The 16,520-nt window shown below is 34.4% G+C and overlaps 1 protein-coding gene across 1 annotated transcript in view; it reads left to right on the top strand.

Moving 5' to 3' along the window:
- The window catches only part of LOC150075450 (uncharacterized), a 286,845-nt gene that overhangs the window by 113,897 nt on the left and 156,428 nt on the right, over nucleotides 1-16,520 (top strand). Inside the window, exons 19-21 of the mRNA XM_090388490.1 lie at nucleotides 1,708-1,929; nucleotides 6,500-6,585; nucleotides 11,688-11,905. Of these exons, the coding sequence (XP_090244616.1) occupies nucleotides 1,708-1,929; nucleotides 6,500-6,585; nucleotides 11,688-11,905 (526 nt within the window). The remainder of the gene's footprint in view (nucleotides 1-1,707; nucleotides 1,930-6,499; nucleotides 6,586-11,687; nucleotides 11,906-16,520) is intronic.

Raw genomic sequence — 16,520 nt, 5'->3', positions numbered from 1 at the left:
ATATTTTTTCATTTAAATACATTAATTCATTTTTTTAAATCTGGGGAAGTAATTGCATGGTTGAAATTTAAAAACAAAAATCAAATAGGGAAAAAACAGTTACTGTAATTTATTCAGTATATTTTAATGAATTAATAAAAATGAATTTTTTCTGTAGTAAAACTTAAAAAAAATAACAAAAAAATAAATAAAATAAATAAATAAAAATTTATAAAAATAAAATAAAATTTAAAAATAATAAAAATAAAAATAAAATTTATAAAAAATAAAATAAAAATAAAAATAAAAATAAATAAAAATAAATAAATGAATGCCATGCAGAGTGCGTGCTTTCTCTCAGTTTCAAAATTGTTTAAATACCTGCATTTAAATAGTACCATGCTTTTATATTAGATTAATATGGTAGGTCTACACTGTTTACCAATAGGGGGTTTATTTTCATGTAATGAAAGTTGCATTTACAATCAGAAGTTTTTCTTCCAAACTCACTTGACTGCTTGTTTAGATTCAGTACGTTTATTCACCACTCAGCACAAAGAGGCTAATTAAGGCCACCCGTTGTCTGATGATGGAACCAGATAGTTCCAAAATCAGTCACAACAGTGCTTTTGAATTTTTAATGAATAACATATTTGCCTATTAAGTGATGTTATTCAATTGAAAATGATGTTAGTCACTTTAGGTCAATTCAAAAATAACATAATCGTTTCTAAAGAGCTGTACCCAAGTTCTGGCACTGTTACGAGCAGGGAAGTACAATGTATTGTCTCCCAGCAGTAAAGAGAGAAAAATGAATGTAGAGTGACAATTTCTTTCACTGAGCATTCATTCTCTCTCACTTTGTGAATTATAAATTAATGCATTTTTATCATATATAACTAAATTAGAAGATCAAAGTTTGAGATAAATGGACATTCTTACAGTATCTCATATTGTGAAATCCTTCACAATGAGTTGTATACTCTTGCACTTCAAATAAGCAGCACTTTCCCATTAGAGAAGTATATTGTTGCTTATTATCTTTGTGGCACTGCCCATTTGTCATAGTTCCAGAGATAGTTGTATTTTTATAGTTGAGTAGGTTGACACTTCAAGATGAGTGAATGACCCAGTTGTGAATTATTTTCATAGTGGAAAAGGCCAGCAGTGTGAAGTACCAAAGTCATAAAAAAATTGAATTTTTTATAATTATACTAAATTTTTTTGCTACTTCTACACCTCACACCTCTAGGCATCTCTATATCATGAAAATAATTTACAACTGGGTTATTTGGTCTTGGGTGCCTGTCCACCTACCAGTGATGAGAAAACCAGCTGTGAATTGGTGCTGTCCGGATGGTGATGCTCATTGGAGAATAAGCAATTTGTCATTTCAGCTTTCTGTGATGAAATATCTTTTCACAAATACATTTGTTACCTTGTTTAATAATGATAAGTATTGTGGTGGAATGCATGCATCTGCTGTCTTTCAGAACTTTGTTTTTAATTATTCATTTAATTTATTTTAATAATAAAATAAATTTCTCCTTCTAACCTGAGAAGTATTATCCTTTAAATGTACCATTTAATATATTTATTAGTTAATAATTATTTGATAAAAATAAGTAATTACTGTTTAATGAATTTTTAGGGCCTATTGTCCTTAGCATTAAATTAAGTAATTTTTAAAATAAGATAACTGTGATTTTTTTCTGTCTTTTTATTTAGCCGAACAAACTATTTGATCAAACATAACAGCTATCAAGAACTTGAAGACTGGGATATTGACAGAGTACATAAATCCATATGTACCAGTGATAGAGTTAGTTCTATTCTGGGAATAAGAGTATGTCATGAAAGGTCATATGCAAATGTTACTCATCGTGTTAAGCCATGGTTTTTAATGGCAGGATCAGCAAAATGGAGATTTGTTATAGAGCCTTTTGATAGGTAAGTATTATTGTTTTCTTCTTGCTGTATATTAAGATCTTAAAATTATTACATAAGAATATAAGAAAATATAACAGTAAGCATTTCATATTACTTTTCATGTTCGGAAATAATTTAAAATCTTCAAAAAAATTTTAAATTCACCTTAATTGACCTGGTCTAGTATTTAACTTTTAAATAGTAAATAGGTTGGTTAATGCACTTTGATTGCTCAGGTTACAAAACATAAATCATAAGTATTATTCATCTTGCAATTGTGTTTTTTTTTTAAACAAAATAACCCCAGAGAAGCTTTTCAACTGTGTGGTACTACACTTAGGGTGATAGAAAATGGAAAAGACCTGAGAGAAATTATGCAATCAGATATGAAATTTTCTGAGCAGTGCAGACAGGCTGCCAGAGCAAGTCATGTGGTATTGTCAATAATATACAGGAATTTTTTTAGTACCAATGTACCAACTGTGTAATACTACACTTAGGGTGGTAGAAAATGAAAAAGGCCTGGGAGTAATTGTGCAGCAGGATATGAAATTTTCTGAAGTGCAGACAGCCTGCCAGAGCAAGTCATGGGGCATTGTCAATGATATACAGGAATTTTGCTAGCAGGGATAAGGAAGTGATTATCCCCTTGTATAAGGCAATGATCAGGCCACACCTTAAGTACTGCATACAGGTCTGGAAGCCTCATTTTAGGAAGGATGTAGAGTTGCTAGAATGAGTACAAAGAAGAGCAACAAGACTGGTGAGGGGAACAAAGGCGTGCTCTTATGAAGAAAGGCTTAAGTTCTGCAGATTGCAGCATCTGGAGACTAGGCACCTGCGAGGTGATCTGATTGAGGTGTATAAGGCCTTGAATGAGTTGAGCAGGCTCAGTTCTGGTGGGATTCTTCCTCTTGCTTAGATTACAAACCTGAAGGGGCATAAATTCAAATTGAGGAAAGACAGTCATAGAATAGATGTATGGAAATTTGCCTGTGGTTGTGGAAGTTGATAGCTTAAATAAATTCAAGGAGGAACTGGACAAATGTTTAGAGGAAATGGATGTGTGAAATGGGTTTTTTTTTTTTTTTGGCTGATGCTACATAAGCTTGCATTTTTGCATCACATAGTTCTACTACTACTACAACCTCTGTAATCAAAAAGTAGGATTAAACTAGAGAACTGTGCTTTGTATCTGAAATTTATTCTGAGTTTGTTTGTTTGTTTAGAATAACCACCAAAACAACTGAAGCCATGGAGTACCATTACTGTAAACTGCTTATGTTCTGTGATGGTCGCGCCTCCATAGCCAGGTGGGAAGGAGCAGCAGTGCATAGCACACGCTTCTTGGCCGACCGGGCTAGCCAGGTGGGTAAGGTGCCTGCCTGGCAAACCAAAGGTCGCGGGTTCGAATCCCGCCTCGGGCTTGGATCAAAGTACTGCAAAAACCTTGGGAGGTGCACTATGGCCACAGAAGCCGATGCGCCAACAACTACCAAAAAAAAAACACGCTTCTTGATTAGACCGGGGTTCGAGCCCGTCACCACCAAATATGGAGGATGCAGAAAGGTCAGGGAATGACCACTGCATATTTCGATATTTCGGAGTAATATGGCCTTAGTTGCTAATGCTCCTAAAAGCCAAATAACAAACAAACTGTGATGGTCAGTTCTGGAGTAGAGTTGCATTACGGGTAAAGACAGTTAGCCTGAATTGCCTGTCTGTTGTAGTGTCATTTAAGAGTGCTGCTTGGCAGTGGTGTCAATTAGAAAGCTTACCCCCCAACTCAGAGTAATATTCAGTTTTGGCTCTTATGGACTGACTGCTGGCAAGTTTACCCATGCTGTGGGACAAAAAATATGAGTGTATTGATGAAAAAAAAGAACCACTTACCCGCTACTAAAGACTAACTAAAACACCACAGCACAACGAAAAAATTTTATGACAGTTTCCTCTATTCCAACCTGAATGAACCCAGCCCTCTTACACAGAATTTGGAAGAAAAGAAGTCACAACTACTATGCTTTCGAAGTTTGGGTGGAGGTTGAGAGACAAGACCTGTCAACTTCGATCCTCTATAATCAGTCCATTATATCTTTTGTATATGTGTTTTCTAATTTGCTTTCTAATTTCCCCTGTGAACTGTGGAATTAAGCACCAAATTTTAAGGATGGAAAGTCTTGAATTTCTTGAGGAAATGTAGCAAGTAGGCTGCTTCAGGGAGATAAAGCACAGTTTTCTATTGGGAACTAAGTAGTTGCCAGCAACTAAGAACTATTTCAGTTCCTTTTCCACCAAGTTGAATTATTCAGAAAAAAATTGTGAAAAAATTATTCTAGTGCAAATTGAAGTCCTTTCTTCATTTTTGTTTGTTTTCATGAATTTTCATTACAAGCTTGAAATTTTTATATTAAATGACACTGGTTCTGATGAATCCGATTTTTTTATTTTTTCACTAAACCCATAATCTTGTTATATTTGTGCTTCTCATGATCATGTTCAACTACATGCATAGGAGTAATCTGTATATGTGAGATGGTTATAATTAAATAGTCACTTTGAAGGTCTTTAGATGAAAAGTGACTAAACTGCATAGTAACAAATCAAATTTTATAATGGACAGTAGTCAGGTAGCGCAGAAAGATATCATAATATAGAAGTCAAAGGGCAATCTTTCACATATAGGTAATGCAGAGGTGGAAATGACTTTTGAGAATTAGGTAGTTGCCTCATTTTTGTAGTTTTAGGATGACAGATATAACTCTCAGTAACAGGAGGTCATAACAGCTCTGGTTGCAACTATAGGTAATCATAACAGCTCTGGAAGACTCAGGGAACATCCTACCCATGTGTCCCTTCATTATAGCCCTGATAACATATTAAAACCAACCAATATCATGGTTAGTTTTAATAAAAGAAACTGCTCTGTATGAATTTGGAGCTAATTTTATTGTATTTTATGGTAGGTAAGACCACATAACAGCATGAAACCAATGCTAGCTAAAGATACATGAAGATGACTGAATAATGGCTAATTTGTATACATAATGAATAAAATATATTTTACTACAAATATATTGTATTTGTAGTAAGGTATATTTTACTGAAAAACTTAAGCAGGTCCTGAAACAATGTCCCCGCCCTCCATCTGGCAGTGTGGGACACTTGTTCCAAATTACACTGGGCAGATGTATCACAGGCTGGGCATCTGCATAACTGATGATCCCTTTGGAGCATTATTGTTATTTCTGTGTCCAACTGTGTAACCCTACAAGTAATTTCAATAGTCTCAACTATGTAGCCCCTACAAGTTGGGACTGTTGAAATGACTAGGAGTGGTTTCCTCCCCACCACAAGTTACCCCTACAAGGATAACTTGTGGGGAGGGATCACACCTTTAATCTCAGTAGTCCAAGATCCTCTGAGTTGCACATAATCATCCCTGAAGAGAGTTCCAGGGAGCCTGGGCCATCCAGTAGAGCCCAAGAAAAACAGTTACTTACGTGACTTAGCCTTTTGTGATCAGCCATCTGCAAGGTCCTGCAGAGTGTGCTCACTGATACTCTTGTAAACTGCACATGATACAGCTGACCCCAAGTGAGCTTGAGGAAGATATAGGTTTTGTTTTTCAATTTCTAACTATAATACGGGTGGCTAGGGCAGGTAGTAGGAATAGTAATGGCAAATGATGCACAAAAGCAAACTTATATAGCATCAGCCAAAAAAAAAACCTACACAGTTCAAACCCATCCACTTCCACACAACAGCAGATGGAAGCCTGTTACAACAATCAGCCACCTGCTGGCTGAAGGCAAACTTCCTCACATCTATCCTGCAACCATCCTTTCTCAACTTTAATTTATGCCCCCCCCCCCTCGTGTGTAGTCTCAGAAAGGGAAGAATACCATTAACATTCAGCTTACTCAATCCAGTTAAGGCTTTAAACACCTCAATCAGATCTCCCCCACAGGTGTCTGGTTTTGAGATGCTGCAATTTGCAGAACTGAAGACTTTCTGGGTAAGAGCACCTTTTTGTTCCTTTCACAAATCTGGTGGCCCTTCTTTGCACCCATTCCAGCAGATATACATCCTTCCTAAAGCAAAGCCTCCAGACCTGTGATTGGCCATAGAAAATTCTGTGGACTACCAAGGTGCATTTCCAACTGAACAATGTCAACACTCAGGATTGCCAGATACAGCGAGAATTACATCCACATCAATCATCCATTAAGCTTAATGGTGATATATGTCTATAAAAGTTAGTTGCCATTACACAGATGTTGAGAGCTATACCCTGAAAAGAGAATTGTTTGATGTAAGGTTTAGCATCATTTGCAATTACATAAATATTAATCAACTTTGATTATAGTTAGCTTTATTTTACTTCTGTAATTTCATCCAGTACAGATTAAATAAATTTTTGTTATGACTTTTTTCAATTTGTGAATTTGCTTGTTCCAAAATACATCCTTCCTATTATTCTTAAAAAATTCCTTTTTTCAGACAAAGTTTTCTGTATAAGTTAATAATATATTAGATTTTTGTGAAAATTCTTCTGAAATAACAAATATTATATTCAAATTATTTTTAGGGGGATGAAGTTTTACAAGTTTTCTGTATTGACTCTACCTGTACAACCAAAACATAAAATACTGGAAATGAAGTTTGAAGCTCCAGGTGGGTGATAAAAAAATATTTTTTAATGGTTATGGTTACAAGAATAAAAAAACTAAAAAAAGTTGAATACCTGAATATGATGGAGTAGAGTTAAGAAATCTGAGAGCTTTGTAACACATTTATGTGCATGTCTAACATTTGCTGGGATGAATTTCTTGAACTGTAATTTGCAAAATTTAAGCCTTTCTTCAAATGGAACAAAGGGTTGCTGTTACGAAGAAAGGCTTAGATTTTGCAAATTACAGTGTCTGGAGACTGGGCACCTGCGAGGTGATCTGATTGAGGTGTATAAAGCCTTGAATGGTTTGAGCATGCTCAATGCTGATGGGATTCTTCCTCTTGCTCAGAATAATCACCTGAGAGGGCATAAATTCAAATTGAGGAAAGACGGTTGTAGGATAGATGTGTGAAAGTTTGCCTTTAGCCAGCAGTTAGTTGGTTGGTGGAACATACTTCCATCCTTTGTTGTGGAAGTTGATAGCCTAAATAAATTTAAGGCTGAGCTGGACAGGTATTTGGAACGAATGGAGGGGTGAAATGGGAGTGGTTTTTTTTTTTTTTTTTTTTTTGGCTGATGCTGCATAAGCTTGCTTTCTTGCATCATACGCCTCTACTAATGCTAATGCTAAAACATTTCTGGCTTCTGAGCAGTGAGTTTTTCAGTAACAGCAACCTCTGTGGAGTGAGTTTCTTCATGAAATTCATAAAAGTGAAAAATTTGTACATAAATGCTTTTAAATATTAATTTTTTTTTTATTTTGACTTGGAAGGAGTTTATTTCCTAGTCAAAATAAGAACTTACTGAGTATTAGAGTGAAATTATTTTAAAAATCAAATCAGAATTTTAATAAAAGTTGCAAAAATTTCTAAAATTTAAAAACTGTAAAATAATTCAGAAAAAAATTTCAAAAACTTTGTAAAATACTCACCATTACTTATTTTTGATTTAATGCTGTCTTCTACATCTGCTTATGTATGACTTGATTCAGTGTCATCAAATGGATTCCAGAGACTTTTGGTTTTCGTAAGCAAAAATCAGATAGCACTTACAGACATATATGCTCTCCTTCTCTTCTGATTTTAAAACCTATTTTCATGCTGTCATCTATTATAAACTATTAATAATTAGAAACACAGATACAAAATGGCAGCATGTATTAGAAGGTTTGAAGCATTATATGAAAGATTCTTGAAACAACCTTGATAAACACACACACACACACACACACACACACACACACACACACACACACACACACACACACACACACACGTACTCTAGAAAAGGTTAAATGTGTGGTAAACTGCTTAAACCCCTAAAAGACTCATTCCTATCATATATTAAAGTAAGTTAAGAATTTTCAAAGTTAATTTGCTAAGCAATTCAAGTTCAGAAAGGAATTGTATAAGGATTGTTTTTAATGTGGGCTGTTTGTGAATGCATATAATTACAAACATTTCCAACACAGTTTTGCAGTTAGCCATGCATCAGAAAAAAATACAAGTGGCAGGGGTATTTTGCAATATTGTCATATTGGATGAAATATTTCTTGAAGCATGGGTCAGTTAACATTAGGTTCCCTGAATGTTGATACTATCTTTGAAGTTAACCACATTTATAGTTTCACATGATAATTGTTAAAAGACATAAAACAGAGGTTCATCATTATAATCCCAATTTAAAGTAAGAATTGTGCAGTCATAACATGGCCGACCGGGCTAGCCGAGTGGGTAAAGTACCTGCCCGGCAACCCAAAGGTCGCGGGTTCGATTCCCGCCTCGGGCTTGGATCAAAGTACTGCAAAAACCTTGGGAGGTGCAATATGGCCACAGAAGCCGATGCGCCAACAACTACCAAATCAAAAAAAAAAAAAAAAAAAAAAGTCATAACATGTTCTAACCAGCCTGAGCTATGTTATACTATAAAAAGCACTAGATCACAAAGTGTCACAGTACTGTGTTGGATCCTGCAACTGAAATTAATGATTTGTATTTAATATACAACTTGAAGATAATTGTTTTTGTGTGTTTTTATAATTCATCATGTACAAATGAAATATTTACTGCATGAAAACTGAAATTTCACATCAGTATTGTCTTAATAAACATGACAGTTTTTGTTATGTTTGTGGTGAGCATGTAATTGAACACCACAAAAAAAAAAAAAAAAACAAGTTTCTTCTGTGATTAAAAAACTTATGTTCTATATTTTGGCTGCAAAATAGGAAACTTGGGTTTTGTATACCTGTTACACGTGCTGTGCAATGAATTTTAAGGTTCACTGAATGACTACTGCTTTTGTTTAATCCAAACCATTGGTTTTCATTTAAAACTAAGAAGAAAAAAGCAACCTCATTTTATTACTCAAGTGGAACTGATTGAACTGATTTGAGACTTATATCTCCCTAAGAGTCAAGCTAAACTCCTGGGTTCCAGATTAGAGGAATGGAACTTTCTTTTACAACACACAATCAACTGTGTGGTACTACACTGACAGTGGTAGAGAACGAGAAGGACCTGGGGTAATTGTCCAGTCAGATATGAAATTATCTGAGCAGTGCAGATGGTCTGCAAGAGTAGCTCATGGTGTCTTGTCAATGATATATAGGAATTTTTCTAGCAGGGATAAGGAGGTGATTATCCCCTTGTATAAGGCAGTGGTCAGGCCACACCTTGAGTACTGTATACAGGTCTGGAGATCTCATTTTAAGAAAGATGAAGAGTTGCTGGAATGAGTACAGAGAAGGGCAACAAGATTAGTGAATGGAACAAAGGGTTGCTCTTATGAAGAAAGGCTTAAGTTTTGCAAATTACATTGTCTGAATACTAGGTTTTCTTCTGTGAGGAGATCTAAAGGATTTAATACAGTTTTCTCTATAACAAGAGATCTTACTTTGTGTAGTATATTGATGACTTAATGGATGCTCAGGGTCATTAAGAATAACCCAGAAGTGAGTCTTTTTATAGACTTATCAAAATGTAATTTAAAGGCAGTGCTATTGCATGATGGAAATTCCTATCTATCTGTACCAATTGGGTGTTATCCTTTTGAAGGAAACCTACAAAATTATGGAATTCCCCCTCAAAAAATTTAATTATACAAGATATAATAGGAAAATTTGTTGTTATCCAAGAGAAGTTGCAATTTTTCCTGGGTTTACAACTTGCCTTCATAAAATATTGCTGTTTCTTGTGTGATTGGGACATCAGAGCAAAGGTTTCCTCTATGCCAGTGGTTCCTAACCGGTGTGCCTCAGCATATTGGTGTGCTGTGACCCTTTTCAAGTATGCTGTGAGATTAGGAAAAATTCCATTGAGTTCAATGGCAATCATTATTTCGGGGTGCTGCTAATATTCGTCTTTTAACAAAGTGTGACTTGAGTGATAAAAGATTGGGAATCGCTGCTCTATGCTGTACAAGGTGACAGGAGTTTTTTTTTATCTCATACAGAACATATTTCCACATAGAAGAAAGTTCACATTCCACCACTAGTCAGAACATTTTATTGCTTCATCTTCATATCAAATCAGGCCTAATGAAAATCTTCATGAAAGTTTTGCACAAAGAAGGATGTACTTTCCAATATTTGAAGCAAAAATATAATAAATTAATGGCTTTAATTTTTGAGAATATAACAATTTGACAATTGAGGCAAGTTCCATTCTTAGATGCCATGCTAATATAATGGAAACAAAAATTTAATGGATTTAGTAGTATAAAGATAAAAGCAGGAATCAGAAATATTCATTGGTCTACAAATCAGATGATATGAGAAATTGGATTGGTTGCAAGGTTGGGGGGGGGGGGTGATGAAGGATACGATAGAGGGAGAAGTTGAGGGGAGGAGGCCTAGAGGGAGGTCAAGCAAAACTAAGATTGGTGAATTGGGAGGGGATGGTAGATATGGGGAGAAAAGGAAGGCTGAGAATAGGAAGGCATGGAAACATGGTTGTTGAGTTGTGTATTTGAACCTGCCCTTGGGAGAACACTGATGATGATGATGAAAACATGATGTTAATGAAAGGCATTTATTTTTAGGGCATCCTCAGTGGAATGCCTTGAAATTAATGGGGATTTAAGGGTGGAGAAGAGGATTAGTTTATCTTCTGACCTGGCTACTTGGTAACAATCTGGCCACTCTCCTGAAGCTCCTTGTGTGTGTGTGGTGATGGATGGGAGAGTAGTTTGATGGTTTTGTCCTTCCAGCTATCTCCATCTGGGGAGGAGGAATAGTTAAAGTGACGTCTTCCTTAACCATGTTTGCAGTCTGTGAAATTGGTGATTTTCATTTATGGAATGGAATGCTATGTTACCCCCCCCACACACACACTTACCCCCACTGGTTTTTACTGGTTTTTCTATAATAAAACTTTAACAAAAGATAAAAATTCATGGTTTTTAAAACTTGTAAAATGATTTGTTAATCAAGCAGTAAAAAATAAATTTAATGTTCCCTAAAAACAGATGTGATAGTAAAATTTTAAAGTCATGTTTGTGTTCATTATTACAAAATATGTATGGAAAGCTTACTTTATTATGATAAAAAGCAAAGAAGCTTAAATTTGTTGGCTAGTGTAATTAATTCTGAGTCATATCCTTGTATAGGATAAATAAATCGTGTGCTCCTACACACACACACACACACACACACACACACACATGAACTGATTCATACACAAATGAAATCCATATCTTTTAGTTTTTTGTGAATGTGTCAAGTTGTAAAGAAGATATTTATTTATTTATTTTTTGCTCTGCCTTTATGAGAAATAAAGGCTCAATGGCAGTATCCAGCCTTTCTTTCTTTCTTTCTCTGCTACAATCTGCTACAAATTCCATCTTTTCTCAAAATTTTTGATAACTTTATTTTAAAATTCAAAAGCCAAAGGAATGGCAAGATAATTCTAAGGCAGTTTTCAATGCTTCATGGTTTTCTATACTTCTCTTCAGTTAAGGGGTACTGAAGAGATTTAATACATGATAATCAGATGGAGTGAGATTATGGTAGACAAAACTTCCATTTGGAAGGGCAGAATTTATTCTTGCATAATTATTAAAGCATTGAGGGTTGACCTTTAAATAATTAATAATTTTTTTTCAGGTTCTCTGTATAAGCGTGAAATCAACTTGTTGGCAACTTGGGATGTAACAACAAAAGAATCAACATTCCAGATAACTGTTCCTGAGGCACCAGATTTTGAGATAGCTACATCTAGAAAGAAACAAATATATGATGATGAGGATACACTTACTGGTGGCTTCAAGACTACTGCACATATAAAATATTCACCTGATCGCTTATATCAGATGATATATACTGTAAGCTAATGGAAATTGTATTTTATATTTTTTATTAAGCATAATAGTTGTACAGATTTTAACCATGAGAGTCAAAATGTATCATAGGGGTGAAAGTAGAGAACATTTTCTAAAATTCTCTAAAGTGAAAATGTTTTTTGAAAAGATTAAAAAAAAAACTCTCTCTCTCTCTCTCTCTCTCTCTCTCTCTCTCTCTCTCTCTCTCTCTCTCTCTCTCTCGCTCACAGAGTAAAATACCTTCATTATAAATATTTTTTTGAAAAAAATTCACTAATTTTCAGGTTACAGACAATGTTTCTTATTAATAATGCTTTATAAGTCTCGTTTGAACAAAATAGTATTTGTGAAAAATTCGGAGAAATAAATGCCAGCAGTATCTTTAGACTTTGCATTTTCATGATTTAGAAAATCCCAGTAAGCAGGCCATTTATTTTTTAAAAATAGGCACCAAAATCAGTAATATTATTTAACTTCAGTGCAATTATTGATTTTAATTTTAGTGTAATTAAATACAGCAGAAATTTTGGCTTTATTGGAAAAGTGAAGCAAACTTACATAAACAAACAAAGTTAAATTTTGTTGTAACAGGATTTTAGTATGTATATACATGTATATTTTAGCTGTATACTTAGCTATTTTAGCTGTGTGTATATATGTGCGTGCACGCCCACACACACACACAGCATATTTTTTTTTAAAAAAAAATTCAGAAACTGACTTTGTATCCTGAAATTATGGCATCATAGCAAGTTGGGACCTATAACAACATGTTTAGTAATGCATGGATCTGAATTAGTGAATATTGAGTAGTGTTTTTTTTTTTTTTTTTTTGTGTTCCTTTGTACATTGAAATGAGCAATTTTACTGAGCAGTAAATTTGCATCAAATTATTTTTCAGATTTTGGAAAATGCAACAGAAACCCACAAATTTTAAAAAGAGCTTTCAGAGTAGATGTTTTGTTATTCAAAGACTTCTCAGTGATTCACAAAGTTTAAAGAGATCCACTTGACCATCAAAGATGATCCTTACTCTGGCCAACTTCAGAAATGTTTTAAAAATTGCTATTGTTTATGATCTGATCACCAGTGATCAATGTTTAACTATGTGTAAAGTTGCTAATGAAATTGGTATTTCTTATGGGACATGCTAATCAATTTTAACACAAGATTTGGGAATGCAATACATTTCAGCTAAGTTTGTGCCTTGCATCCTCACTGATCACAGACAGGTTGTCACATCAAGATCTTCGTCAATATGCTGCTGCTGAGTTGATCCACACTTTGTTTCTTCTGCCATTACTGGTGAAAGGGAAAAATGAAGTGGAAGGTTCCATCTTCTCCAAGGCCAAAAAAAAAAAAAACAAGATAATCTCAATTAAATGTGAAGATAGTGCTTTTCATATTTTTTTACTCACAGGCCATTTTTCATTATGAATTTATTTTGCATGCGTAGCCTAGTGGTCAGGCGCGCGGGTGCATAAGTACACGTGCCTTGAGTGACCGGGGTTCAAGCCCGTGACTACTGAATACGGTGCTGTTTCTTGTATTCTGTCTATCTTGTGAACTCCTCTGACCGTTTGGTCGTCCCGGAGTATAAACAGAAAATTTTTTTTTTTTTTTAGTTGATGAACTTATAAAACAATGTGTGATGATTGTGCAATGCTGTTTGCAGAAAACAGCCAAAAATTTGACTTTGGGGAATTGCCAGTTGCATCATGATAACACCCCTGCATACTTTTACACTTCCCATTCAAGAATTTTTTGCAAAATACTCCATTCCTGTGTTTGTGTCACTGGTTTAGTTCCCTTTGCTTTTTTTTTTTTTTTTTCCTTGCTTAAAGCCTTAAATTATTTGGACCATTAGCATTAGTAGAGGCATTTGATGCAAGAAAGCAAGCTTATGCAGCATCAGCCAAAAAAAAAAAAAAAAAACCCCACTTCCACTTCGCCCCTCTGTTCATTCAAAATACCTGTCCAGCTGAGCCTTAAACTTATTTAGGCTATCAATCTCCACTACAAGGGATGGAAGTCTGTTCCACCAACCAACCACCCGCTGGCTAAAGGCAAATTTCCGCACGTCTATCCTACATCTGTCTTTCCTCAATTTGAATTTATGCCCTCTCAGGTGATTATTCTGAGCTAGAGGAAGAATCCCATCAGCATTGAGCATACTCAAACCATTCAAGGCTTTATACACCTCTATCAGATCACCTCGCTGGTGCCTAGTCTCCAGACTCTGTAATTTGCAAAACTTAAGCCTTTCTTCGTAAGAGCACCCCTTTGTTCCATTCACTAATCTTGTTGCCCTTCTCTGTACTCGTTCCAGCAGCTCTACATCCTTCTTGAAATTAGGCCTCCAGACCTGTATACAGTACTCTAGGTGTGGCCTGACCATTGCCTTATACAAGGGAATTATTGACACAGAAATTGACACAGAAATTATTAGAAAATTAACAATTCCAAAAAAAAAGTCTTATCAGAAATGCTTCCATAAGTTGTAGAAGCATTGGAATCAGTGTATAGAATGTCAAGGAGACTGCTCCAAAAGAGATAAGCTTCTAAGTAAGCATCTTCATTTCCCAGATGATGAAGGTGGCTAACAAACCTTTTGATCATACCTCATATTGTAGGTTTATATATATATATATATATATATATATATATATATATATATATATATATATATATTGTGTATAAAGTAACAATATTAGTTACTGTATAGGTGAATGCATTCCATGTGGAAACAGGATATGAACAAACACCTTCAAGCTATGCTGCTGATGAAGAGTGTTAAAATATATGAATAATAAATGGAAAATTAAGCTGAAGTGCTCATTGTGAAGGATGCTGACCTAGAGGAAGTGGAGAAAGGTAAGTGGAAGTATAAGAAAGAAAGGGAAGTATAAGAAAGGAATATATTGACAGAATATGAAAAATATTAATGATCCTAACAATGTAATAATATTCATAATCAGTATGATAAAGATTATATCCATAAAATACTTGTTATCAGCATTGATACTGATGTTTAGAATTATAAAGTTTTGGATTTTTTAAAATTTTTAATAAATAATGAGCATTTTTTAGTAAATTATTAGATATGTAAATTGGATAAACATAATGGATTCAAAACATCAATACTGAAATGAAAGTAAAATGGAAAACTGCAAACTTTGTCAGGAGACCACAACTGTTACAATCCATTTGAGCTGCAATTTTTTTTATGTCTCTGTCAGTGCAAGCAGATCAAATAGTAAAAGTAGTATAAGTAGGGTTGCAAAACACTTGTAAATTCAGAGGATACATTGTTAAAAATGGCGGTCTCAATGTACTACATGTTAATGTGTTAATTGATATAATCTTAGAATGTATGCTGTAAATTAATTTATTTTAAATTCCATTTGATTAGTGAAGTATTCAGCTAAAACATTAATTTATTGAATTTTTAAAAAGACAATTTAATTTTTTAATTTATTGATATTTTAATTGTGTATATCTAGCTAAAAGCAATGGTTGAATGATGGAGCAATGTACATATTTATTGCACTTTTCCTTTTTGATCTGCTTGCATTGACAGAGATGTATGAAATGTTATGGTCCCAAGGATTATCACAGTTGTGATCCCCTGATGAAGTTTCTGTAACGTTCCATTTTACTTTAGTTTCAGTATTGATGTTTTGAGGTGCCTCCGTATGGTAGGAAGGAGCAGCAGTGCGTAGCACACGCTTCTTGATTAGACCGGGGTTCGAGCCCGTCACCACCAAATACGGAGGATGCGGAAAGGTCAGGAATGACCACCGCATATTCACGGAGCAATATGGCCTTAGTTGCTAATGCTCCTAAAAACCAAATAACATAACATTGATGTTTTGAATGTGTTATGCACTTATCCCAGGTTTTATATATACATATAATTACTCATTATTTACTAAAAAATAAAAAAAATCCATAACTTTAATGTTCAAACATAAATGCTGATAACAAGTATTTTATAAATTGTATTTCTTAGATATAATCTTTATATTGATTATGTGTATTATTACATTGTTAGGATCATTACTATTTTCCCACATTCTTTCAGCTTTCAGTATCCTCCACTTTCCTTTCTCCATTTTTAATATTCTTGCACATGTAATTTTCTATTTATTATATATGTGTGTGCATATATATATATATATATCTTAGAGTTTTCTTTAGTGCCATTTCATAGAGGTCCACAAAGGAACATTGGCCTGTGTAGTTGCAGTTATTTGTGAAAAATGAATTCCACAACAGAAGCTCAGTGAAAGTTTCATTGTTAGTTAGGAACCTGCAGTATTCCTCATCATTCCATATTAAATCATGTTATGGCAAATTATGGGCTCAGTGCAAGACATGTCATGTTTCACGTAAGCATCCTGTGACATATCCAGAAAACTTAAGCAGGTTATTGAAGCAATAATTTATAGTCAATGTATCTCAGTTGGATGGCATGCTACAGTGCTTAACATTTCAGACTGATATCAATGGGCACTGCTCTTGGACTAATGTTATTAGCAGTGTCCCCCAGAGTTCATTGCTGGCTCATTGTTTTCTATATTTATTAATGATATTGATGAAGGCATATCATGCTTAA

Source organism: Mastigoproctus giganteus, chromosome 14, assembly GCF_048544385.1.
Source record: "Mastigoproctus giganteus isolate SK-2022 chromosome 14, ASM4854438v1, whole genome shotgun sequence".
NCBI classification, from domain to species: domain Eukaryota; kingdom Metazoa; phylum Arthropoda; class Arachnida; order Uropygi; family Thelyphonidae; genus Mastigoproctus; species Mastigoproctus giganteus.
Note: the sequence above shows the minus strand (reverse complement) of the source record. Positions and strands in the feature narration are given on the sequence as shown.